At 39.6% G+C, this 24687-nt stretch overlaps 1 protein-coding gene across 3 annotated transcripts in view; it reads left to right on the forward strand.

Annotated features, from left to right (window-relative positions):
* ALG9 (ALG9, alpha-1,2-mannosyltransferase) overlaps window positions 1-24687 on the forward strand; it is a 62666-nt gene that overhangs the window by 15864 nt on the left and 22115 nt on the right. For all 3 annotated transcript variants that reach the window (XM_004689275.2, XM_012729768.1, XM_012729769.1), the window contains exons 9-13: window positions 3928-4050; window positions 6777-6931; window positions 8809-8938; window positions 9534-9681; window positions 10796-10925. In XM_004689275.2, the coding sequence (XP_004689332.1) occupies window positions 3928-4050; window positions 6777-6931; window positions 8809-8938; window positions 9534-9681; window positions 10796-10925 (686 nt within the window). The remainder of the gene's footprint in view (window positions 1-3927; window positions 4051-6776; window positions 6932-8808; window positions 8939-9533; window positions 9682-10795; window positions 10926-24687) is intronic.

Raw genomic sequence — 24687 nt, forward strand, 5'->3', positions numbered from 1 at the left:
GGAGAACTGTTGGATGACGTAAGGAATACTGTGGCACTTAGGAAATGAAGAGTAGTAGAGACAGAATTGCAAAGTTGGAGGCAGAAAGCGCTATAGGTCAGAATGAAGAAGTGACACTTAATGTTTAAAAAAAGAAAGTGACCGGCCCCGGCCCCAGTTCTCCCTCTCCCCGTCATGTTTGGAGTTCTCAGCTGTTACTGTTGGTGAGCGAGTTGGCGTGGTGAGGGAAGCACGTGCTCTCTGAGGGCCTGGGAAGGCCTGGCAGACAGAAGAAATGTTCTTCTCTCAGAAATAACAACAGGGCTCCCCAGGGGTGCACTTAGCGGTTTAGACTGTGAACCCTGACCGGTTATGTGTTTCCTCCGCATCTCTCTCAGATAACCGGATGGGAAGCTTCTGAAGGCAAAGGGCAAACCTTCCCCTAAAACACCCACCACCACTTTCCCTTCTTGCCGCAGCTGAGAAAGAAGTGCAGTGGAATCTTGGGAGCCTGCTTGGAGCTGACTGCCATTCAGAACTGTTCTAGAACCTTTGCTCTTTTTAAAATAATTTCTACTGAAGCGTGGAGACTTTTCCCTCTTGGTGGTGCAAACTTGACATTTATAAGGATGATTTACTATAATTTAGTTCCTACAGTTCTATAAAATTGAAGACCTATAAAATAGTTCCCTTTCATTCACTCAGTAGAACAGTAAACATTCCTTCTTTTTAGCCTTTCAAAGCACCCTTAGCTCACTTGAATATAGGGAATGGAGGCGCTTTCTTCATAACGAGGGTGACTGGTGAGTCATTCCCTGCAGAGACCCTGCTTCCAGCTTTCTTTCACCTAACATTTTGCACCAGATAAACTCTTAGCTTGTCATTCTGAGAATGTTTTCTGCATAGTTCAGCTTTGATGTTTTCTGAGCAACAGCGTTGATTAGCTCTGTTGGAAAGAGATAAAAGTTTTTACTCTTCTAAGAACAGGTGCCTCATCAACTAGGGGAAGATCCTGGCTAGTAGAATTCACTATTTTTGTCCCTTTTGCTCTTGTTTTTAAGACTGTGTCCCTTTAACCTTCCCTCCTCTTGGCTTACACCCCACTTTTTGCGCCATCCTTCAGGGAAGTAAGTCTGTTACAAAATGCTCACAACCTGGCAGTGAAGTTGAGCCATGAGCTCCTAACACATAACAGTTTAGTTTACCAATTTAATAATTTTCATTCTGCACTTCAGAGTACAGTATGCGTAGCTAAAAAGACATCCCCTAAAGGAGGTGAGAGTAAATTGTGGTAGAGCCAGATATATTTCCGGAAACTAAACTGAAAAAATGGTATCTGTTTGCCAATGACAAAAAGAATCAGGCTTTCAAAATTGAAGCATAACATTTGTAATAGATGATGTAAGAAAGGCTCCCTTTCTCTAAGTGGTCAGTCACTACCGATTTTTCTTTACTGGCTCAGATTCCCAGAATCTGTTAAAGGGAAAAGGCAGGTCCAGGTTGAGAGCACTGCCTCCATGCCAGCAGTCAGGAGAGGATTGCAGGAAAACATCTCTGTGGACACAGGACTCCGAAAGGACTGAATTTCGGAAATGTGTCGAAATATTAATTAAAATCCAGAGAAGACATACTTTTCTGGTTTGTTAACAAAACCACCCATTCATTTTCTGTAACCCAGAAGGTTTTTTATAGCATATAAATGTACCTAATGAACTTTGCCTGGGATAGGACCTCTGTTCCTGAACAATCCCAGTCATTGTATTTCAGCCAGAGAAAAGTGTCCCAAAAGGTGACATGCGTTGAACTTGAGTCCTTCCTTACCATAGCACTCTCCCCTCACCCGTCCCCTAAATGTTTCTAGCTTTATGGGTTTGATTTCTAATCTTATTTTGCTGTGCAAGCTGCAAAAATGTCAGATTTTTCTGACTACTCTTCTGCCTTCTGATTACCCTTTTAAGCACCGCTGATTGCAGGAAATTGCTGTGGTGCAAGGCGGGTGTCACAACACACAGTGATTAAAACCCCGTGTGTCATTCACTGCCTGATTGAAGTAATCACACAGAGGGGAAGAGCAGATGAAAACCTGCTAGATGTGCAGAGGGGGGCTGTTTCTCATCATCACTTCTAAGGAATTTTGAGTTAAAGAATAAAAACTAGTGTGAGTAAGGCTTGTGTTTTCAGTCATTCTGTTTTATTCTGAATCCTCAGAGCTTCTGAGCAGGGTCTTGGTCTCTGACATTGTTCTCTTAAGGAAACCAGGTTGTTGATTTTTACCAAACGCATGGCCCTCTCCCTGCTTGGCTATAGCATAATAGTTGAATTTATCAGGGGAAAAAGTACTAGAGAATGTGAATGAGGTATACGGGTGAGAGGGAAGTGGCAGAGGACTGACCAATTCAGACCTAGCTTCCTTTGTCATTCTTTATGTAGATTTACAGAATGTTGAGAGATTAAATTCAAAGAGCATTTTTATTTTCATTGCACATGGCTCTGTATTCCTAAGTACGATGTGTGCTCTTTCCAGTATCACTGAGCAGTAAATCTGACGCTCTGTCTGGAGAGGTGGCTAGATCTCACAGGTTAAGGACTCAATCTTGTAAGACCAGGCCTCCCCAGCCCCATTTAGATGCCTTTTGCAAGGCCAGGTTACCATCTGTGTTTCACCAGCCAGCTGGAAAGTGGAGTTCCCACAGGCTCCACCTTGCGTTGACTAATTTGTGGCGGTGACTCACAGAACTCAGGCAGACATTTACTTATGTTTACTTGGGTATGGTAAAGGATGCAGGTGACTGGCCAGGTGGAAAGAAAACCTAGGGCATGGTGTGTGGGGAAGGGCATAGAACTTCCAGGCACACCAAGCCTGCACTCTCCCAGCATGTCCTCAAGCTGTCCAGATCCCTACTTTTTGGGGTTTTCTGTAGGCTTCACATAAGCATGACTGATTAAACCATTGGCCTTTGGTGACTGGAAGTGGTTGCCAGGAGGTGAGAGAGGGGCTGAAAGTTTCAATCCTCTAATCACAAGGTTGGTTCCCCTGGCAACCAGCTCCCATCCTTGGGTTACCTGGGGACTTTCCAAAATTTACCTAATTAACATAACAAAAGGCATCTTTATTGATCTTGTCACTTAGGAATTTCCAAGGATTTTAGGAGTTCTGTGCCCTGAATGGGGATGCAGACCAAACATAGCTTTATTATAAACCACAGTATTACAATAAGCTATTTAAAGGATTTGACTTGTTCTGAAAAAGTATCAGTCCCTTACGGGCATGGCAGTTTGGGTGGCCGCCGAGTGGTCAGGAGAGCTGCGCAGCTGAATAGCTGGCCATTGCTGAAGCACCAGTGATCAAAATGTTCAGTCTCGTTTGTGGCTTCTGATGGAAGCAGGAACTGTGGAAGGCATTTCGGTGCACCTTCCCACATTCATAGAAAGACCGTATCTCCCCCTCTTTCCAAATTGCCGAGACAGAAATACAGTGTTCTGGTTGTGCGAGGGCACCCCAAGGAGCAGCTGGTTGGCAAAGGTTTACAGAAAAAATGTCGTAGACACTGAACGAGTACAGCAGCAGGTGAGTGAATGTGCAAGTGTTGGTGTGGCGATCACCCCCAAGATGGATTGCTAGAGACCAATAGCCCACGCAGATCGCAAAAGGATCCTAGAAGGCAAAGCTGATTCTCACCAGTAGAAAAGGAAAAGGGCAAATACAGAAAAGCAACAGTTGGGAAGAGGCAGGTGTAAACTTTCACTAAAAAGTGCTAAGATGAAAAAACATAGTGAAGCCTGCTGATCCCGAGCTTCCCTGGGTGTTGAGCACGGAACAGTGGGTTGTGGACTCCATCACTTGAGGGTTAGGGTCAGGGTTGCTCAACCAGAGGACTTTGGGTCAAGTACCACAGTAGGTCCTGGCGCCTTAGCCTCAGGGTCCCTTATCTTTTTTGTCTCCTTCAGGTACAGAGCCCTGGTATTTCTATTTAATTAATGGATTTCTGAATTTCAATGTTGCCTTTGTTTTGGCTCTCTCGGTCTTACCTCTGACATCGCTGATGGAATACCTGCTGCAGAGATTTCATGGTGAGTGGCATGAAGGGTGGTTGGTTTTCTGGGAAGAATGAACAAGGAATAGCATGTACCAGACTGAAGTGAAAAAGAACCTTATTGATTTTATTCTCTGTTTTCTTCCCATGGAAAGTAGCAGCTTGTTGAATTTTCTTCTGCATCTTTAGCTTAAACCTATGTGAAAATTTGGTTAATTATTACAAGTTAAACAAAAGGAAGAGTTTTATATCCCTCCAAGTGAGGAGGTGAATATAATTTATAGAATCACTGGGGGAAGCAAGAACATTTTAAAAATCTCAAGAGATAAGCCTATTCAGGCCTGGTTTTTTTTTTTTTTTAAAGAAATGTGTTCACATGGTAAATTGCTTAAGATGATCAATGTTAAAGGCAGATAAGGCAAAATTTCTCTGGGAAATTATTTCCATGAAAAATGAGAAAATAAACTAGTCTAGGAAATCCCCCAAATTTGATACTGAAGTTGAGAGAAGCTTCGGACTTCCTAAGAATCATAATACTTGGTTCCATTTTCTTCTGTGTTTGCCTCATTGTGCAAGGTTGGTCCTGCTGCTATTTGTTTGCTTATTACTCTGACTGTGTATTGCACGGTCAGTTTCTCAAATTTTGATGGCTCCGGACAGCTAGTGGCCATAGTTTCTGTTCAGCAGATGTGAGCAGCTATTTCTATGAGTTTGGGGAAGAGGTTGAACTTCAGGCTTTCCTGTCTGATTTCGATGCCATTGACTCTTAATTGCATTCTACTCTTCTGCTATTAATGGTTTATAATGAGCTTACTGTTTTATAACATTAGAAGAAAGCAGTTGTCAAGTCACCTTTGGTTTGTTTCATTATAACCACAATGCCATCACGAGGTTTTGTTTCTTAAGTTTTTACCCTCTTACTTTTTTCTCCTCCACCCCTTGTATTTCAGCAGGATCACTTTTTTTTTTTGAGTAACTTTTTTCCTGACTCTAAAAATGATTAGTGCTGTGAAATGCTGGAAATGCTGTTCTTGACAGTATGAATATACAGTTTTGGTTTTAAAATGTATGATGTACACACATGTCCACCTAACAAGAAAATGAGTGCTTCCTGCTAATAACATGTTCGTGTTTTACAATGGAAACAATAATTTTTTTGAAAGATAAAATAGAGCAGGATTGTAAAGAAGCAGAAAAGAATTACCCATGATCTTATCGTGTAAAACTGGTTTTGATTTTGTACATTTTATGGAGGACATTCAAGATTTAGGTCAGATAGATTTATTTTCTTATAATTAAGAGAATTCTAAGTACTTTCTGAAGAGGTGTACATCCTTAATCATAGCCCCAAAACAATCACAATAAAACCTTAGGGTTTAAAATAAGTTGTTGCAGTGCAAGGGTTTTTATCCCTATCTGCAGAAATAACTTAGGAATGCTAATTAGGTGTTGCTGAGGAGAGTCTTGATAGCTTCATCCAGACTTGCTCTTTGTGACTTGTTGGACACGAGGGGGCGCTGTCTATCTACCCTTGCCAGTGACTTGTGCGCTGCTCATCTAACTGAAGCAACACAGGAGAGAGGCCTTCTCTGTGGGGTACAGGCTTGTGGCTATGTGCTCACGTACCTAACCACAGGAACTTTCCAGCAGGTGCTTGAATATTAGTGTTCATTAAATTCCTTTAATTCTTTCTTATGCTTTAAGTACATTTTGTTTCCAATTTGGGAATGGTTGGTATTGCAGAAGAGGAAAAAATAACCTTGCTTTAAAAGTGTTTTTATATTTGCTTTGAAGCAAACTCTGTCATTCATGGCTTAACAAAAACCAGTGATGGGTTGAGAATTCAGCTTTGTTGCTTTCCTTTGATCTATAAGTATTTGAACAGACGAAAGAAAAAAGATTAATATGATAACTAAGAAGTGGTGGTTTTATGTTATGCTTTTGATTAATCTCAGGACTACGTAGTCTTAGTGAACTCATTGGAAGAGAAGGGTTTTGTGTGTTTTTTTTTTTTAAAGATTTATTTATTTATGCTTATAGAAGTGGGGTACAGGCCAGAGGTGTGGTGGGTGAGAAGATTTATCAGAGACAGAGTGGGGAGTAGAACAGGCAGATCTATTAAAATACACTGCTGAGGGGAGCAGTGGGTGGGTCAGGGGAGGTCTGCCACGCCATGTGGGTCAGCTCTCTGGGCGGGGATCCAACTAGTGCTGCAGTGACTCTGAGAGCTTCATAATGCAGTGCTTTAACCCATTGCGCCACCAGAGAGAGCTCAAGAAGGGTTTTTTTATCTTCATCAGTAGTAGGAATTACTAAACTCTATTTCCAGTCCTCTAATTTTCATTTGTGTTCTAACCAAATCTAATATAGGTTTCCCTGCCATATAAAAGTAGAATCTTCCTAGTTGTCATGATTTGGTTAAGTTATTTGGGGGTCAGGGAATGCTATTATGATTAATTTATATTGAATATTTTTTAGCATTCCCAGACCCAAGAAAATAACCTACCAAATCACACAAAATAGAAACATTCTGTTTTTGAATATTGGGGGAAAACTTATGTCTCTCTTTAAGTATTGGATCTCTTGGGAGAGCTAAAGAGAGTATATCTCTTTCTGCTTAACTCCTCTATTGCATTAGAGAAACTGTGAATACAAAGAGTAGAAACATTTTAGGGGTGTCTAAGGCATACTCCCAAGTTTGAAAGCAAGAGATAAGAAACTTTGTTCTAATATGGTGAAAAGTGGATATTTTCTGTCTTGCAGTTCAGAATTTGGGCCACCCATACTGGCTTACCTTGGCTCCAATGTATATTTGGTTTGTGATTTTCTTCATTCAGCCTCACAAAGAGGAGAGATTTCTTTTTCCTGTATATCCACTTATATGTCTCTGTGGTGCTGTGGCCCTTTCTGCTCTTCAGGTGAGTTTCAGCATTAAAGCAGAAATGTTTATCTGCTTTATTCTGTTTTACTTTTTAAGTTGCTGACTGTTTCCTCTAAGACATTTATCAATACATTAAACCCGATTCATGTCATATTATTAAAACTTTTTTCTATTGCTTAGCAGTTAATTATACTCACACTTGCAAATTACATATTTACAGTGTTAATTTGTCTCCCTTGCCAACAAAGTCCAGTGGCTGTAAAAGAGGTTTGTCACTGAGCCTCCTCCGGAATGGCTAATGGGATGTCTGCTCAACTATGACAGCAGAATGAAACTTGCTCAGGTTTTTGGGATACTATCAGATAGTTAGGTCTGCAGTGCAGTTTGTAATCCCAACTTAAAGCCCGTCCAGATCAATTCCCTGTTGGAGTTTATCCAGACTATCCATGTATGCATGGCCTTAGGAGTCTCCGTCCAGACTCTTTTTGGATGGTGTTGGCAGAAAAGAATTAGGATGATAGGTTTTAGCCTTCACAGATTTATGGAGATATAATTCACAAACCATACAATTCACCCATTTAAAATATATAATTTGGTGGTTTTCAGTGTATTCACAGATATGAATAGCCAGTAGTACCACAGTTGATTTTAAAATTTTTTCATCAAAAATACCCTTTTTAGTTCTTGTCACCCCCTTTCTGGTATCTCCCTAGATGGAGGCCACCACTAATCTTTCTGTCTCCGTAGATTTGCCTGTTCATCATAGGAATGGAATCATAAGCAAGCAGTCTTTGTGAATAATGTGTTTCATTTCACACACAATATTTTCAAGGCTCCTTGATGTTAGTATAATAGTTAAAAAAAAAAACAATTTAAATTGTAATAGTAGTTGAACTTCATTGCATATAATTTAGGAAGTGCATTAATAATTAGTCCCACTAACAAAACCATCTTCCACATTTTTTGCCTCTTCTATATCAGTGTTGATTATACTGTAACCGATGGTTTTATATATTTTGTGGTATTATATGTTAACATTCTTTATGTTTCCATATCTGTAGCCATCATTTTAATAGCAATATAATATTCTGAATTTATGTGCAACACTGTTAAACAATATATTGAATCGGTTATATATGTTATAATGATTAACTATAATTTGTTAGAATTTAGTTTGCTTTCTCCTTTCAGTATTATAAACAATGCTAGGGTAAATATTTGGATACTTTCTTTAGGTCAGATTGTCAAAAACATGAAAGGAGTTCAGACATATTTATGGCTTTTGTCATATTGTAAAATTACTTTCCAAAAGTAATTCTAGTCTGTGGGAAAGGAAGGAAGGAAAGAAACCTAATGGGAATGTACTCAAAGAGAGCAAATTCATGCATGGTGTATATATTGTAATAATATTTATCTACTTTGTAAAGTAGTTTGGAGGTAACTGACAGCGTTTTCCGAATGTCCTGTGAGAGGAACTCTTTTTCCTCTTTGTTTAGTCAAGAGACAAATTGTTGATACTAAACACTGAGATGAACACTTGTCAGTAAGGAAAAATTCATTATCGAATGAGATATTTCATATGTCAAAGAAAAGTGCCAAAACAAAGTTTTTAAGTTTTTTTTTTTCTTTTAATTAGGACTTTAAACACTAGGAGAATGTGCAGGTAATTCTCCCGTATTGCTAGTGAGACAGCATTCACGGGTCCCGCTGCTGGGCCACCTGCAGGTGGTTTTACAAGGTTTGCTGTAACCTTAGGATTTGGAATGGGTACCCCACTAAGTGTTTGCAAATGCTCAGAGCCTCGTAGAACCTTGTCTGCTCCTCCTTCCCGCTTGGTCTTCCTGTGATATCTAATGGTTATTTGTATTCTGCAAGGTGTATTTTCTTTTTTCAGTACATTTTCTTTCCTTCTAGAAATGTTACCACTTCGTGTTTCAACAATACCGCCTGGAACATTACACTGTGACATCTAATTGGCTGGCATTGGGAACAGTTTTCCTTTTTGGACTCTTATCCTTTTCTCGATCTGTGGCACTGTTCAGAGGTAGATGCTCTGAGATCTGGTTTTTAATCCATCCATACTCACAAGACACTTCATCTTGGTTTTTACTTGATGCCCAGTCATTTAAACTAGGAGAACTTTAATACAGGGAGAACCTGTAGATTTAATACTATGACTGGGATGTATTTTCTGTATCTTAAGATTGAAGAGAAGATTGAAAATACCTTTTAATGTGCGTAAACTCTAATTCTTTTTTTCTTAATTGATTCCCCTCTCCCCCTTTTCTGGGTACCTTTTTATTTTGAAATTGAAGAAATTTCAAACCCAGTATGCTAACTTGTGACATAAGACTGGGATCCAGCATATCAAGATTTGTGCAAAATGAAGTTAAGAAGTTGAGAAGGTGGGAGGATATAGAGAAAAAGAAGCAATAAATTACTTTTGGCAAAATGAGACCTCTACTGTAACTGTCATTAGGAGGCAGACCAGTAGAGCAGACTTCTTGCTGGAGTTGCTGGGGATTGTCACACTCAAATTTCACATAGGTTACAGAGATTCATTAATGTGCATGTTATAATTAAATGTCAGAAGTTCATCTTACCCATCTTCGGCTTTCACAAACTTTTCTCCTTTCCAGGATATCATGGGCCCCTTGATTTGTATCCAGAATTTTACCGAATCGCTACTGACCCAGCCATCCACACTGTCCCAGAAGGCAGACCTGTGAACGTCTGTGTAGGCAAAGAGTGGTATCGATTTCCCAGCAGCTTCCTTCTGCCAGATAAGTAAGTTGTCTTTCCATTTCCAGAGTTTAAACTCAGAGTAAAAAGAGCAGCTTAATGACAATGTCTTCATAATTTTTCTTTCATTTGGAAGTTTTCACCAAAAGTTGTTGAACAGTTTGCCATCCCAGAGGACTGTGGTATCAGCATTGTGTCCAACTGACTGGGTACATTGGCTGGTTATGTGCCCTGCTCTGCCCCTAAGCACAGAGGTCTGGGAACTTCAGAACCACCCTGAGCCCTAGGCCCCTGCTAGTGGTTCTTGCTGGGGGTCCATTTTTAAAGCATCTGTAATTATCTGATATTAATTCACTTCTAAATGTGGCCTTGGAACTCTAGCTAGAAGAGTGTTTTTAGAGAAGGAACATTAGTCATTCAACAATAGAAAAAATTCTCTACCAGTGTATGGACTCTGCAGAATTCTATGACTAAGACATCTGTCCCACTTTCCTTATGCTGTCTGTTGGTGGATGTGATAGCACAGACATGGAGTTCCTAGTATTTGCTTACGCCATTCAGAGACGAGGCCTATTTAGGGAAAAGGGAACTCAGGTTAAGATGAGTCATGATGTTCCATTTGAGGACTGGCTTCAGTAACTTGCTGGTGGTATCTGATGCTCCATCAAGATCAGTCACTGATGATTAAACTATTTTTTCTTTAAAACATTAGCTTTAACAATTGCCATTCATAATTGTGAAATAGTTTCATAACTAAATATCCTTTAGAGGACTATTCAGGAATGAAGTATTTCTCCCATAGTGTATTCTTACATTTCACTGTTTTTCTCTATATACCTGATACCTTTGCTTTGGTTGTGACAAGTCCTTTTGATCGTGTGGTAATTGGCAATAAATCTTAAGCTTCACTAGTTGTTTGGGATGACCATTTGGCTGCAAATTTACTGCTGAAAGCTGATGAAATGGGTTGAACATTTCTCAATGATTTTGGACTGAATTGTGACCTCTACCTCTCTTCTCCCTGGTCGAGGTTTTAACAGAAATATTTTTTTCTCCAAGTGAAATGTTTTTCACATGAAATTTTTTGGCTTGTTTATTTCAAGTACATTTAGCAATCTGAGCCCCTTGTCTTTTTTACCCTTTATTTTGTTTCTGACAGCTGGCAGCTTCAATTCATTCCTTCAGAGTTCAGGGGCCAGTTACCAAAACCTTTTGCGGAGGGACCACTGGCCACCCGGATGGTTCCTACTGACATGAATGACCAGAACCTAGAAGAGCCATCCAGATATGTAAGGGCAACATTCTCCTTCTTTGAGTGGAGTTCTAGGCCTAAAATTGGTTACATATAAATATATAAATGTGGATGAAATGGGAATTTCTTAGAAAGTGATTTCTTTTGGGTGAGTAATATAACAACTTTTATTGAGAACGAATTTTCCTTTTCAAGTTACCTGTTCTATTTTCTGTGTAAAGCATATGATTCTACATATTTTGTAAACTGGGCTGCACATTCTCTCATTTTGAATTTGAATCATCATTTGAAAGACATCCTGAAATCTTATTCCTTAGCCCATTAGAATACTTGGTGGGAACTTTAAAGTTATCAGGGAGACCTTTGACCTACTAGTATATTCTGGCTTTAGCAAATAAACAGTGAAGGCTAATTTCATAGTAAGTCCCTGGAGCAGTTTCTGTCAGAGCCTGCTCTTCTACCCACTTGTCTTGACGCACTCAGAGATCCCATGCGGATTTTATTTCAGTTCCTTTGAAAGATGACACTTTGGCCATTTGATTCCCGTAAGATTTTTGTGGGAAAGGTGAGAGCAATAAAGATAATGCTCCTAATTCCCAAAAACAGTAAAAGATAATTTTATAGAATCATTAGAAAGCACATTTTTGGGCAAGAAACATTTAACAGTTTAAATGTCAAATACATTTCATTTAGGTTTTCCTGTGTCATGCACTTAAAGAGTGAAATGCCAGGACTTCTGGTTTCACGGACAAGACACAAGCCTGCAGCCACATCTGGCCTTTTGTCTCCCAGATTGGGGCAGTTAGACTTTAATAGGGACCCTTAGGGTGGAGACCCTCAGAGTAGGATTCTTCCCTACAAGAATTAAGCATAAGCCATGAAAATGATTATCTTAAAATACACACGGGGCCTGGCCTCCTGAGAAGGTAAGATATGTGTTCCACTGAGTGGTTTATATTACAGCTTCCTTCTAAGTTAAGCCTCTGATTCCTTTAACAATGAAAATGCCCCTGGGCAGGGAACACGGTCATTAGTGGTTTTCATTTGGCTTGCAGATTGTCTCCTGAGAGCAGACTTCCATGTACAGGGATCATCACAGGACATGGGTAGTCACAAGGGTGGGAGACTCTACTGTGGTTGGGAAAGGCAATTTATATGATACTGTCAGCGATGTGTTGTAGGAAGAAGTAGCACAGGATAGTAAAAAGCATGGACTTGGGCATCAAGTATAGGCCTGAATTCAAATTCCAGCTCCTTGTTTTTCATGTTGACCTTGGGCAAAGTATTTAATTCTCTGTTTAACTAATTTTAGTTTCTAAAATTTATAAAATGGGGATATTGATAACTGCTTTGGAAGCTTATTATGAGATTAATGTTATATTTCAGTCATACTTAGCATAATGTCTAGTATACAGATTTTCCCAAAGACATTTTTAATCAGGCCATGGTATATCAGATGACTTAGTTTAAAAAATAAACAAACAGCAAAACAACTTTTTTTTTTTTTTTAAAGATTTATTTATTTATTCGTACAGAACTGGGGTACAGGCCAGAGATGCGGAGGGTGAGAGGATTCACCAGGGACAGAGTGGGGAGCAGAACAGGCAGATCAACGAAGTACACTGCTGAGGGGAGCAGCGGGCGGGTCAGGAGAGGTCTGCCACGCCATGTGGATCTCCTCCAGGGCAGGCGGGGATCGAACTCATGCGGAAGTGGCTTTGGCTTCTTAGTGCAGTGCTTTAACCCGCTGCGCCACCAGGGAGGGGCCGCAAAACAACTTTTAAGAGGATTTAGAACCTGCTTGAATCTCTCTCCTTCCTTTTATTGTTCCTTAATCTCATTTTTATTCCGGTCTATTCAGACTCATTGCCTTTTCCACCCCAGTGACTGCTTGTCTCGACGGTGCCTGAACTACTCTGTGTCCCTTAATCAAAATTCTCTTCCTCTCTGAACCTTAATTCCATAGTGAGCAGTAATTCCTTTACATTTATCTGTACAACTCTTTTAGCCATTTAATTTTGTTGCCTTAAATGTTTCTGACACACGTGTTATGTATTTCTCCATCAGATTGTGAGTACTATGCAGAAAATGTGTACAGTTTATTTCTTTTGTATTTACCATAACTTCAGGCCAGTGTCCTCAGATACTCTCTATAGGCTTTTTGAATGGAGGAGTAAATAAATAGTCACCATTGTAGGGACAGTGATTTGGAGAGAAAACTGATTCTGAAACCTTCAGTGGGCTTTTGCACACTTCTTAGGCTTTGTTCAGTGATGTCATCTCTGGGTAGATCATATTTCCACATTCTCTGCTACCAACCATGGTTGAATTTGGTTAAGGGACTATAGCTTGACCCAGAAGGTGAAGTTTTCTCAGAATATCTATAAGAGTCACCAAAATGCTGGTGGGTAAGAACAGGGACAAACAAGTCAGTTGTATCTACTGCATGTGTAGTGTCTGTTGCCATGTCTGTAACCCTTCCTGTGCTTGAGACTTTTCCTGTAGCGTTCTCTTAAGATTTTTCTGTGTGGTAGGGAATGTGTCCTCCAAACCCAGTTCACTTACTTTTGACCCTTTGGAAAGTAGAGTTATTTGATGACTTACTGTGAACTCTACTTAACTTACTATCACGCAATTACTTCTTTCAGTTAACTGTCTTCAAAGATACTTGTTTTCCTCTAGTGATAAAAGTGTAGTGTAAACTAGTGAATACTGTCAATAAGAAAAAATATCTGTAATTGCATTACCTAAATATTAGTCCACTATTACTATTTTAGTGTTTTTTCTATTTTAGTGTTTTTCTTTTGCGTGTGTATGTATGTAAATATGTGTATGTAAATATGTGTGTGTGTGTGTATATATATATATATATAATATCAATTTATTTAAAAAGAATTAGGATAGTAAATCTTTAAGAACCAGTGCCAGCAGTGTGACTATAATAGTCAAATAACTTTATCTGGTACTTACTAATTTTATGTTTATTACTTCTGGTGTCAGTCATGGTGAAGTCCGGATTCATTCAAGTATGCAAAAATAACATTCTTTGTCTCTTCCTGAGCATGCTAAATGGCAGCATTAATTTATCTACCCTTTGGTTAGGAATGAAAGATTTTTCACCAGTCCTTGGTTGGTTTCAGTGATAAGTGATTTGATCTCTCTCCTATTTCTAGTGTACATGGAAATTGGGAAACAACATGACTTCCTTCATTGCACTCTTCTCTTTACACTTCTGAGTCTGTCAAGAGTCAGGAATGAGTACAAAGGCTCTGTGGTTTCTATTGCACTGTTAAGACTGTATTGCAGAAGTCATTTTTTTCTGCATATTCTGTCAGAGTAGGTATTGAATGTCTGTTGAATATCCCATTATTGAACAGTTGACATTTTTACAGTGGTACATGACAAGATTTCCTGGCAGAATGAAAGTTTAAATTTTAAGGTACATTTAGTGTCTCCTCTTTATTCCTTAACAAGTCCAAATTTTGGCCATCATTTTAAGGTAAGTGATATTCTTCTAACTCCAAGTCTGCTATGTGATGTCCAAATTTTGGCCATCATTTTTTTTTTTTTAATTATTACAAAAGTTTATTTTTACATCATTTTGCACATTTTTTTTCCCATCTCGATTGTAATCCCCGCAGGTTTCCCATCACCAAATCACCCGTGTGCCTCCACCATAGTCCCGTGCATTTCCCCCCCCTCCCCCCCCCCCCGTTTTTGATCCCATTCCCCACTCAACCCCCACAAAATGTCTCTGGTATATAGTTGTTCATTATTTTTGTTATTTTCTCGCCTGGTTATTTTCTCGCCTGCTATGAGTGAAACCATCCGGTATTTTTCTTATTTTGGCCATCATTTTAAGGTGAGTGATATTCTTCTAACTCCAAGTCTGCTATGTGATTTGGGAACTAGTGTGTCAATGAATGGACTTTGGAAAAAACAGCTCTTCAGAAGGGAATATGCAGATACTGACTTTTCTCTTTGTCTAGAGACACATTAAAAAAAGAGCTGGGACTCCTAGGTATCTACCCAAAAGACACAAAAACACTGATTGAAAAAGATACTTGTACCCCCATGTTTATTGCTGCTTTATTTACAATTGGAAAAACATGGAAGCAGCCCAAATGCCCAAAAGTAGATGACTGGATTAGAAAGATGTGGTACATATACACAATGGAATATTACTCAGCAACCAAAAAAGAGAAACACATGTCTTTTGCAGCAACTTGGATGGAGCTGGAAAAGATCATGCTGAGTGAGATAAGCCAGAAAGAGAAAGAAAAATACCGGATGGTTTCACTCATAGCAGGAGTATAATGGACCAGGCGAGAAAATAACAAAAATAATGAACAACCATAGACCAGAGACATTCTGTGGGGGTGGAGTGGGGAATGGGATCAAAAACGGGGGGGGGAAGGGAGGGAAATGCACGGGACTATGGTGGTGGCACAGGGGTGATTTGGTGATGGGAAACCCATGGGGATTACAATTGAGATGAAAAAAAAAATGTGAAAAATGATGTAAAAATAAACTTTTTAATAAAAAAAATAATAATAAAAAATAAAAAAAAAAAAAAAAAAAAAGAGCTGGGAACCTAGTAACAGTAGTAGCAAGGCTTTGTATGTAACTGACTGTAGTACAAGTAATGAGATTCCTCAGAATGTTAATACTAGATCTACCATATGATTCACAATTCACTCTAGGTATTTGTCCAATGAATGCCAAAACATATGCACCCCTGTCTTCTTTTACAGCACTACTTAAAATAGCCAAGTCATAGAAACAACCCAAATGCCCATCACCAATCAGTGAATTAAGATTTGGTGTATACATATATAAATATATATGTAGAATTAAGGCTTCTAAACCAGGAATAGGGGTGGAGGAGCAAAGTAGCCAAGCGAAAAGGACCAGAGTGCGTTGATGGAGGCAGGAGTTACTGTGTGAAAGATGTCTGGGGAGGTGTGAACCCACTCGCCTGACTCTTACATGGTGTTGTGAACCACCATGTGTTGTGACGTCACTGAGGTCAGTGAAAGTAAATAAATGCTAGCTTAAGTAGAAAAAAAAAGTGACTGTGGTATACAAACATGACAATAATGTGATATTTTACCTTAAAAAAGACTTAAGACCAATTTCAAAAACAGGAACTATCATAGAGGAATATTGATGCCTGGCAAAATGATGCAGTGGCAAGAACATTGAGCAGGGGCTTCAGAGATCCTCTGATTCTTTTCTGAAATTACATGAAGTGCATTTCTTAATAGGTGACCATGAATTTCAAAGACCCTTGAGATATCTTTACATCTCTCCAATTTACTGTAACAACAGCTGAAATCTTGTTTGTTTGTTTTTTTTTTTTGCAAAGAACTGGGGTGTAGGCCAGAGGTGCAGGAGGACGGGGGAGGGTGAGAGGATTCACCAGCGACAGAGTGGGGAGCAGAACAGGCAGATTAACTAAAATCCACTGCTGAGGGGAGCAGTGGGCAAGATGGGGCACTCTGCTGTGACCTGCGGATCAGCTCCCCGCAGGCCATGGGTGGCGACAGTGCTGAGACAGTGGTAAGAGGCCCCCTGTGCTGACATATCTAGAGAAATGATTCATTCCTTGGCCATGGGACCTCATGGCCCAAGATGACTGTCCACATGCTGCTTCTCTCGCAGAGGGTAAGTGTACTGCTGGGGTACACTGCTGTGTCTCCCCTCTGGGGAGTGATGCTGATGTTGGAGAATTGGGAAGTATCACTGCAAGCTCCAGTCGTGGTGATCTCTTGTTCTGCCAAGGAAAAGCTACAAGAATACTGTCCAGTTTTTAGCTGACCCCTCTCCCCAGCGAAATGCACACCTTTTTTTTACTGCTATCTTGACTTATGTGTTAGGCCTTTCCTTTGAGAATATTTATTTTTGTTTACGTCTGGCATGGTATTAAATTGTCCTCCTTACCATATGTTCCCTGCTTAGATGTAAATAAACAGTGTAATAGTGGTTATCAATAAATTAGTTAAACCCTCCTTCCCTTCCACCTTTTTTTCTTTTGGTTTGGAGGTGCTGATTTGTTCTCCAGAGCTTCTAGCTGGTTGTTAGAAACTGGAAGAAGTCACATTTTTTCAAAATGAGTCTTAAATGCCTGTATTTTACAAAATTTTAAATTAAGGCATATTTTTAGCTTCGACAGCTGGTTGATATGTAGCCTGTGACTAATGAAATGAAACACGTTTTTGTTTCATGATCATGTGTTAATGTCACCCTATAATTTTGTTATTTTTGATGTAAGAAAGAATGATTAAATCTGAAGAAACAAAAAAAAAAAATGAGCTCTTTGGTTACATTTGAAGGAAGATTCAAATCCAGTCTTGATTTTTGAATTGTAGATGAAGTGGTTATGGAATGTTGCGTCAGATTTTGCACTGTGAGATATTGATGAAATTGAGAGAAGAAACTCTTCTTTCTGATTCTGACTCTTACACCTAAGGGGCGGTAGTCATTTGGTGTTGCTAGGATTCAATCTGAGAAATCTCAAACTGAATAATTGTATATATTGCATGATCCACATTTTATCTCTGTAGAGGAAAACCTCTGAGACACATACTGACAGGTTGATGGTAATTTTGGGGAGAGGGGAAGAGTCAATAGTGAGACTAGGTAATTTTTAACTAATTTTTTTTGGTAATCATGTTTATTTTCATCATTCAAAAAAAATAATCAGATGGGATAATAGATACCAAATTTTGTAATGTCCCAAGTTTTAACTGGATAGCGCAGGGGTCCAATATCTGCTCTAGCTTTTTATTTGTGGCCTTGTATTGAGTTGTTTTAATTTATTTATGCATACATGAACTGGGGTACAGGCGAGAGAGGTGTAAAGGGTGAGAGAATTCACCAGAGACAGAGTGGGAGCAAAAGAGGCAGATCTACTGAAATACACTTTTGAGGGGAGCAATGGGCAAGACAGGAGCAGTCTGCTGTTCCATGTGGGTCAGCTCCCTGCACCAAGGATCAAACTCGTGCTGAAGCTGCGGCGGCTAGTTTCACAGGGTTGAAATGCGTGATGAGATTGTGTCTAGGCTCCTTGAAAGAGAGCCGCAATTAATAGTGATGTCTAGTGTGAGCAGAGAAATGGAAAACAACTGTCTATGCTCTCTGTGTTCGTCATCACCAAGCTGTATGGTTAGTTTAGGCTCTCTTGGTAAGATATGTGACCTATACCCACGCTGTATGTTTTATAGCAATGGAAGAACTTAGAACTGAAAAGTTCTGTCAAAAAATTTAACATTTTTGGTGTTTAGGTCCACAGAATTTCTCTAGCCCTTTCTTTATTTAACAGTGTCAGAACAACAACAACAGTGATATTATCTTGGCTTTAAATAGCTCCTTGACATCAGCAAATTCAGAGAACTGAATGATCTTCTTTTGCCGTTACCATTCCTGACAAGTAATGTGTCTTCAACTATGTTGTGTGCTAGATATAAAGGAAAGCACCAGCCATGTGAAAAATCAGATCTTGTGTATTTGTTCCCCCAGTTGTGGAATTGTCTTTCAGTATAAAAATGTTATCTAATGATAAGCAAGTGTTGTTCTCAGAACAGTGTATTCCTCAAGGTAGAATGTATTCACAATTGTGAGGAAGTTATTTTCCTTTGATGATTCTTCCTTAGAATTGAGAGGAATCTTATTGATTTGCAGTTCAAAACCTTTGCAAGATGGTGAAACCTCTGAGGCTAGGTTAAGTCACTTCTCTAAATTACAGAGGCAGCCTTTTGAGAGTTTCATTTTCTAGATACAAATGGCATGCTAAAATAAGAGCATTAGTTGAGGGTAGTGGGTCTAAAGCATTATTCTGGATTTTTTGTGGGTGTCATTTTGGAGAGTTTGCTGTCTCAAATACTTGTACTACAGTTGCTTATTGATATAATCTATACCCAGGTGCAGTAAGATATACAGTAGGATTTTGTTTTATTTATTTATTTGAAAGATTTCATTGGACCTTCCTGGCAGCCCAGGGGTTGAAATCTCAGCACTGTCAAGTTATTGTCAGCTACTGTGGCATGAGTTTGAGTTCGATCCCCAGCCAGGGAGGTGACCCACATGGCGTAGCAGACCTCTGCTCATCTGCTGCTTCCTTCAGCAGAGTATTTCAGTACATCTGCTTGTTCTGCCTCCACTCTGTCTCTGGGGAATCCTCTCACTTCCCATGCCACCCCCACCCCAGTTCTTTTATACAAAAATAAATAAAAATCTCTTTTTAAAAAAATATTTATTTTTATTCATATGTACAAGAGCTGGAGTATATTCATATAAGAATAGGCAGATCTACCGAAATACTTTGCTGAAGGGAGCAGGGGGTAAGCAGGAAAGGTCTGCTTTACCATGTGGGTAAGCTCCCCAGCTGGGGGTGGAACTCAGGCTGTCGAGGTGGACCATCACCGTGGTAGCACTGAGACAGCCCCTGGGTTTTGTTTTATATTTGTATTTTTTTATGATAAAAAATGTGGCTAAAATGGAATCAAAAGATATCTTCTCAGAGAAATTCTTTACATGCAGAAAGTTCTAGAAGCTTGCAGAACTAGGCTTAATTATCACTAATGTCTTGTTTGTGAGTTGAGAATCTGCAAGAAATATCCATGTAGAACTTTGGTTTGCTGATAGATAGGATTGTTCATGTTCTGTGCCCTTTGGGTTCTCTGATATCCTTTCTTATGGTGAGAACACACTCACAGATCTAGAGTCATTTATTCTAATCACTGCAGTGGAGTCAGGGGCAGTGTTTAAACTGGTTTCTATAGGCAACTCCCATATTTTAATTTTTTTATTCTATAAAATGCCCAAGTAAATAGAAATAGAAATTCTATTTCTATTCAGAATAGAAATTTTATAGAACTTAAACTCCATTTTGCTAGAGATTTGTTAGTAGATTTACTTCAATGTGATTTGATCTTTATTGTATGCTATTATAGGGGAAATAAATTGTCATCTTGAGGCTGAAAGTCCAGGGCTATAAGCTAATAAAAGGGAAGAAATTCTTGGCATGTACCTATAGCTGGGTCTTAGTTTTTTTTTTTTTTAAGATTTATTTATGCATATAAGAACTGGGGTATAGAACAGAAGTGGGGGGAGGGGTTGAGAGAATTCACCAGAGACAGAATAGAGAGCAGAACAGGCAGATTAACTGAAATACATTGCTGAGGGGAGCAGTGGACATGTCAGGAGAGGTCTGTCACACCATGTGGGTCCCCTCCCTGGCTGGGAATCGATCTTATGCTGCAGTGGCTTCGGCAAGCTTTATAGTGCTGTGCTTTAACCCGTTGCACCACCAGGGAGGGCCTTGGGTCTTAGTTTTTAATACCTGATGCTGTTTGTCCAGTGTCTTGATGCAGTTGGTGACTATATTTTCCTTTAACAAACACTTTTTGAATGTCTGCCCTGTACCAGATAATGACAGGCAGCAGGGAGACTGTGATGATTAGGATTACCTCAGTCCCTATCTTCAACAGCACTCAGAGAACTTAGCTATAGGCAGCTCGTGCCTCAAGACAGGGAGAGGAGAGATGAATCCAAACTCAATGCAGTTTTAGGAAGAAGAAACACATCCTAAATACTGCTTAAAAGTTAAGTAATTAATTCCTAGCATATGTCAGTCACTGTTACCATTTGATAGCCTCCGCCATGACCAAATTCTGCTTCACAAAGTGTTCAAACAGCTTTCTCAGTTTCAGTCCTCCCACTTGCCTTGGAAAATTGAATGTGATTGATCGTTCCTATTATCCCCTTAAACTCTTAGAGGATTTTTCACTGCATTTGTTTACCAGAATGTTTTAAGTAACATTGGAGAAATAAGATTTGTTTTATATAAGGAGATGATGTCTCTCTGATGTTCCCTGAACTTGACATTGGCCCTTGCCAGAGATCTCTATTTTTACAGCTACATGCGTCATTGTCATTTCCAGCTGATAGATGCCTGAGTGCAAGTTCACATCCTTCCTGTCTTAGGACTTGTAGGGCTTGGCTCAGACAGCTGGATAGACAGAAGGAAGGTCACTGAAGGAGATTGGACTAATAGTTCTTCTCTGTCCCCACACGGCATTTTCAACCGCGATACATTTATTGTTGGGCGCAGTCTGTGGATTCCCTCCCTGCTGTTGCCTTTTTCCAGTCTGCAGCCTCCTCTTCATGGCTGTTCTCTGACTTTCAAAATCTTCTTTCCTCGGAATACCCAAAACTGTACTTTGGCTCTTCTGCAGTCTTTCGAATGCCCCCTCCCCCCATTCCTTGATCCGTCCACATCTTATGTCCAGAACTACTGGCCTCTCCCCAGGCAGCTGTGGTCTTTTGCTCCTCTCTGTTCCTTTCTTATCTGCCTCCTACACTTTATCTCTTTCTCCCTCTCTTGCCCTTTTGCTCCATGCATTCTTCTGTACACTTGTTAAATATACATTTACTTAGCACCTACTGTGCACTATATACAGTGCTTGGTTTTGAAATACATGAGTGAGTGAGATAGACTAGAGTTTCCTCATTTCCCAATTAATTCATAATTTATACTTGTAAAATGCTTGAATGGAGAAGTGCTGTTGCCATGAGAGCATGTAATTTGGAGACTTGTCCTAGTGTTAAGTGGACAGTGAAATATTTCCTAAGGAAATCACTTTTAGCTAAAATCTAAAGGATGAGTAGGAATTTGTGAGGTGGAATCAGAGTGTATTCTGGGCTGAAAGAACAAAAATCAAATCTCTGACTCTTGGTATTTCAGTCACATGGACTTTCTTCAATTACTTGAACACTTTCACCTCAGTAGCTGTGACACTTACATCATCATCTTTAGTGAAACTACTGCAACCTCTTCTTTGCAACCCATCTCATTGGGTTGGAAATCTTGGTGGTGTTGATTTCCTTTGAAATAAGCCTAAGGCTTACCTTCCTTTCTTACTCCAGTTGCCATAAAACTTCAGAGTGTTGTCACTTCACAACTGGATACTGCATAGTAGCTGAGTCCTTCCTTCAGCGGTTCCTTGCCACACTTTTCCCATCCTAGCAGCAGGGACTTCTCTTGCACCTGAGAAAGTGTGATGAAAAAGCCCCAATTTGGGCCTCCCTGGTGGCACCTGGGCTTAAGCATCAGCACTATGAAGCAGTAGCTGCTTCTCAAGTTTTTATACATTCAGCATAGAAGTGAGGTCATACACTGTCTTCCTCTGTCTGAATTATTTTATTTGGCATAATGTAGGCAGCATAAATGAAGGCTTACCTATGTTATTGCAAATAGAATTATTTCCTTCTTTTTATGGCTGAGTAGTATTCCATTATCTGTGTGGCATATGCATACCACATTTCAGCTGTTGACAGGCATGTGGGTTGTTTCCATCTTGGCTATTTTGAATAATTCTGCGATCAAAATGAGGGTACAGATGTCTCTTTGACTTTGTGCATTAATTTCTTTCAGATATACTCCCCCAAAGAATTGCTGAATCATATGGTAACTCCATTTTTTATTTTTATGCAACCTATAGTTTTCGAAAATGCATATACCATTTTACATTCCCACTAACAGCCCACAGAAGTTCATTTGCTCCACACTCTCGCCAACAACTGTTATCTCTGCTTTTAGTTAATAGCCATCCTGATACCTTGTTGTGTTTTTGACTCATAGTTCCATAATGACTGTGAATTTTGTGTACTTGGTCATTTCCATGTCTTTGGAAAATTCAGGTCCTTTCACAATTTTTAAATCAGATTGTTTATTCTTTTCTTTTCGGTTGTATGAGTTCCTTATATATAGATCCCTTATCAGACACATGGTTTGTAAATATTTTCGCATTCTGTAGGTTGCTCTTGTATTTTGTTGATTGTTAGAGCTCTTTTTCTAGTTGCTTTATTTCTTCTCTAGAGAAACTGCCCTTGATCAAACCTAATCATTTCCTGTGGAAAATCTTTTTTTTCCCTTATGTTTTGGTTGCTCATAGTCTGCTTCCCAAAAAAACAAGGAAGGATCTTCAGTAGCTGCATTCCATAAAGGGTGAAAAGATGTTAAAATTTCAAAAAATGGATTAGCATCTTGATGTGATTTTTGCCTTTGTATCTTTTCTTAACTTCTACTTTATTTTTTAAAAATATTCATTTATTTATGTATATAAGAACTGGGGTACACACCAGAAGTATGGGGGAGGGTGAGAGGATTCACCGGAGACTGAGAGGATAGCATAACAGTCATGTACTGAAATACACTGCAGAGAGGAACAGTGGGCAGAACAGGAGAGGTCTGCTGTGCCATGTGGGTCACCTCCCCGGCTGGGAATTGAACTCATGTTTCAGATAGTTTCGTAATGCTGTGCCTTAACCCGTTGAGCCACCAGGGAGGACCCCAACTTTTACTTTAAATGAAATTTGATATGGATGGTGTGCTGAAGAGAGCCTAAAGCTAACTGGCATAGCTGGGTGTTAATTAGTTACTATCCAACACTGTAACTAGATGATCAGACCTGTGGACTGCTTGGCCAGAACGGGATGGGGGTGAGGTCAAGTATTGCAGCATCGTGTCCTCACTTGAGGAGGTCTAGGCATAAGACTGGAGAGTCTCTGCCCCTTGCTGGTTGGTTCTATTTGATTACAGAGGCATGGCATTTGCAAAGCTTTTAAACAACTTGTTTCATGTTTTTAAAATCCTTGGGAGCTACAGAGTGGGTGTTCAGACCAAAAAGGCTGCTTCCTGAAGTGTTTATGCAAAGGCTCATTTTTAGAGAGTTATGTGGAATGGAATTGGGTCTGACGTCAATTCTCCCTGTGCTTTCTCTCCCCTGCAGGAATAGTCCATATGCAGAGACAGATGTGAGTCTGAAGTCTTTCTTACATATAAATAGTGCTGGGAGAGAATGAGAACATTTCTGTGAGCTAGAGATTGGGGAAGAATGTTTACTGTAAGCCAGAAATGCCCAAGTTGTGCTTATATGTACTTTTAAAAATCTTCGATTGGGACTCTCCTTAGTAGCTCCAGGGGTTAAAGCGCAGCACTGTGAGACTATATCAGCAGCCACTGCAGTGCAAGTTTGATCCCCTGCCGGGGAGGTGACCCACATGGTGCAGCAAGCCCATTGCGCCAGCTGCTCCCCTCAGCAATATATTTCAGTCAATCTGCCTGTTCTGCTCCCTACTCTGACTCTGATGAATCCTCTAACCCCCTGCACTTCTGGTCTTACCCCAGTTCTTGTGTGCATAAATACATAAATCTTTGAAAATCTAATAATAACAAAAATCTTCAATTAAGTACAATCCATATAAGCTTAATAAATGCTAACAAAATACAAGTGTACAGTCAATTAATAGTAACAGTACCTCTGAAACTACCATTCAGGTCAAATACTGAAATATTGCTGGTGCCAGAAGCCCCACCAGCAGTTCTGTTTGCTCACAATCCCATTTCCCCGAGAGGGAATAGCCTGACTTTTATTTTGTTTTTAATTGAGATGACATTGGTTTACAGCATTCTATAAGTCTTAGAGGTACAGGGTCGCACCCTTTAGATGTATGTTAACACACCCACCACCAAGGTGCTGGCTTTATACTAATAATTTCCTTGCTTTTGTTGTCAGAGTCACCACTTTTATGTACATTTCCAAATGTACTGAATAGGTTGGTTTTGCCTGTTGATGAATCCTGTTGGATTTGTGTGGTGTGTTTTGATGCTCTCAACAAATTTTGGTTATATTAAGTAGTGTCGCAGCTGTGGTTTAGTCTTCCTGCTATATAGTATTTCAGTGTGTGTGTGTGTGTGTGTATGTATATATATATACATACTCACTGTGTATACA

The sequence above is a fragment of the Condylura cristata genome, unplaced genomic scaffold (assembly GCF_000260355.1).
Source record: "Condylura cristata isolate star-nosed mole 26May11 unplaced genomic scaffold, ConCri1.0 scaffold00025, whole genome shotgun sequence".
In the NCBI taxonomy this organism is placed as follows: domain Eukaryota; kingdom Metazoa; phylum Chordata; class Mammalia; order Eulipotyphla; family Talpidae; genus Condylura; species Condylura cristata.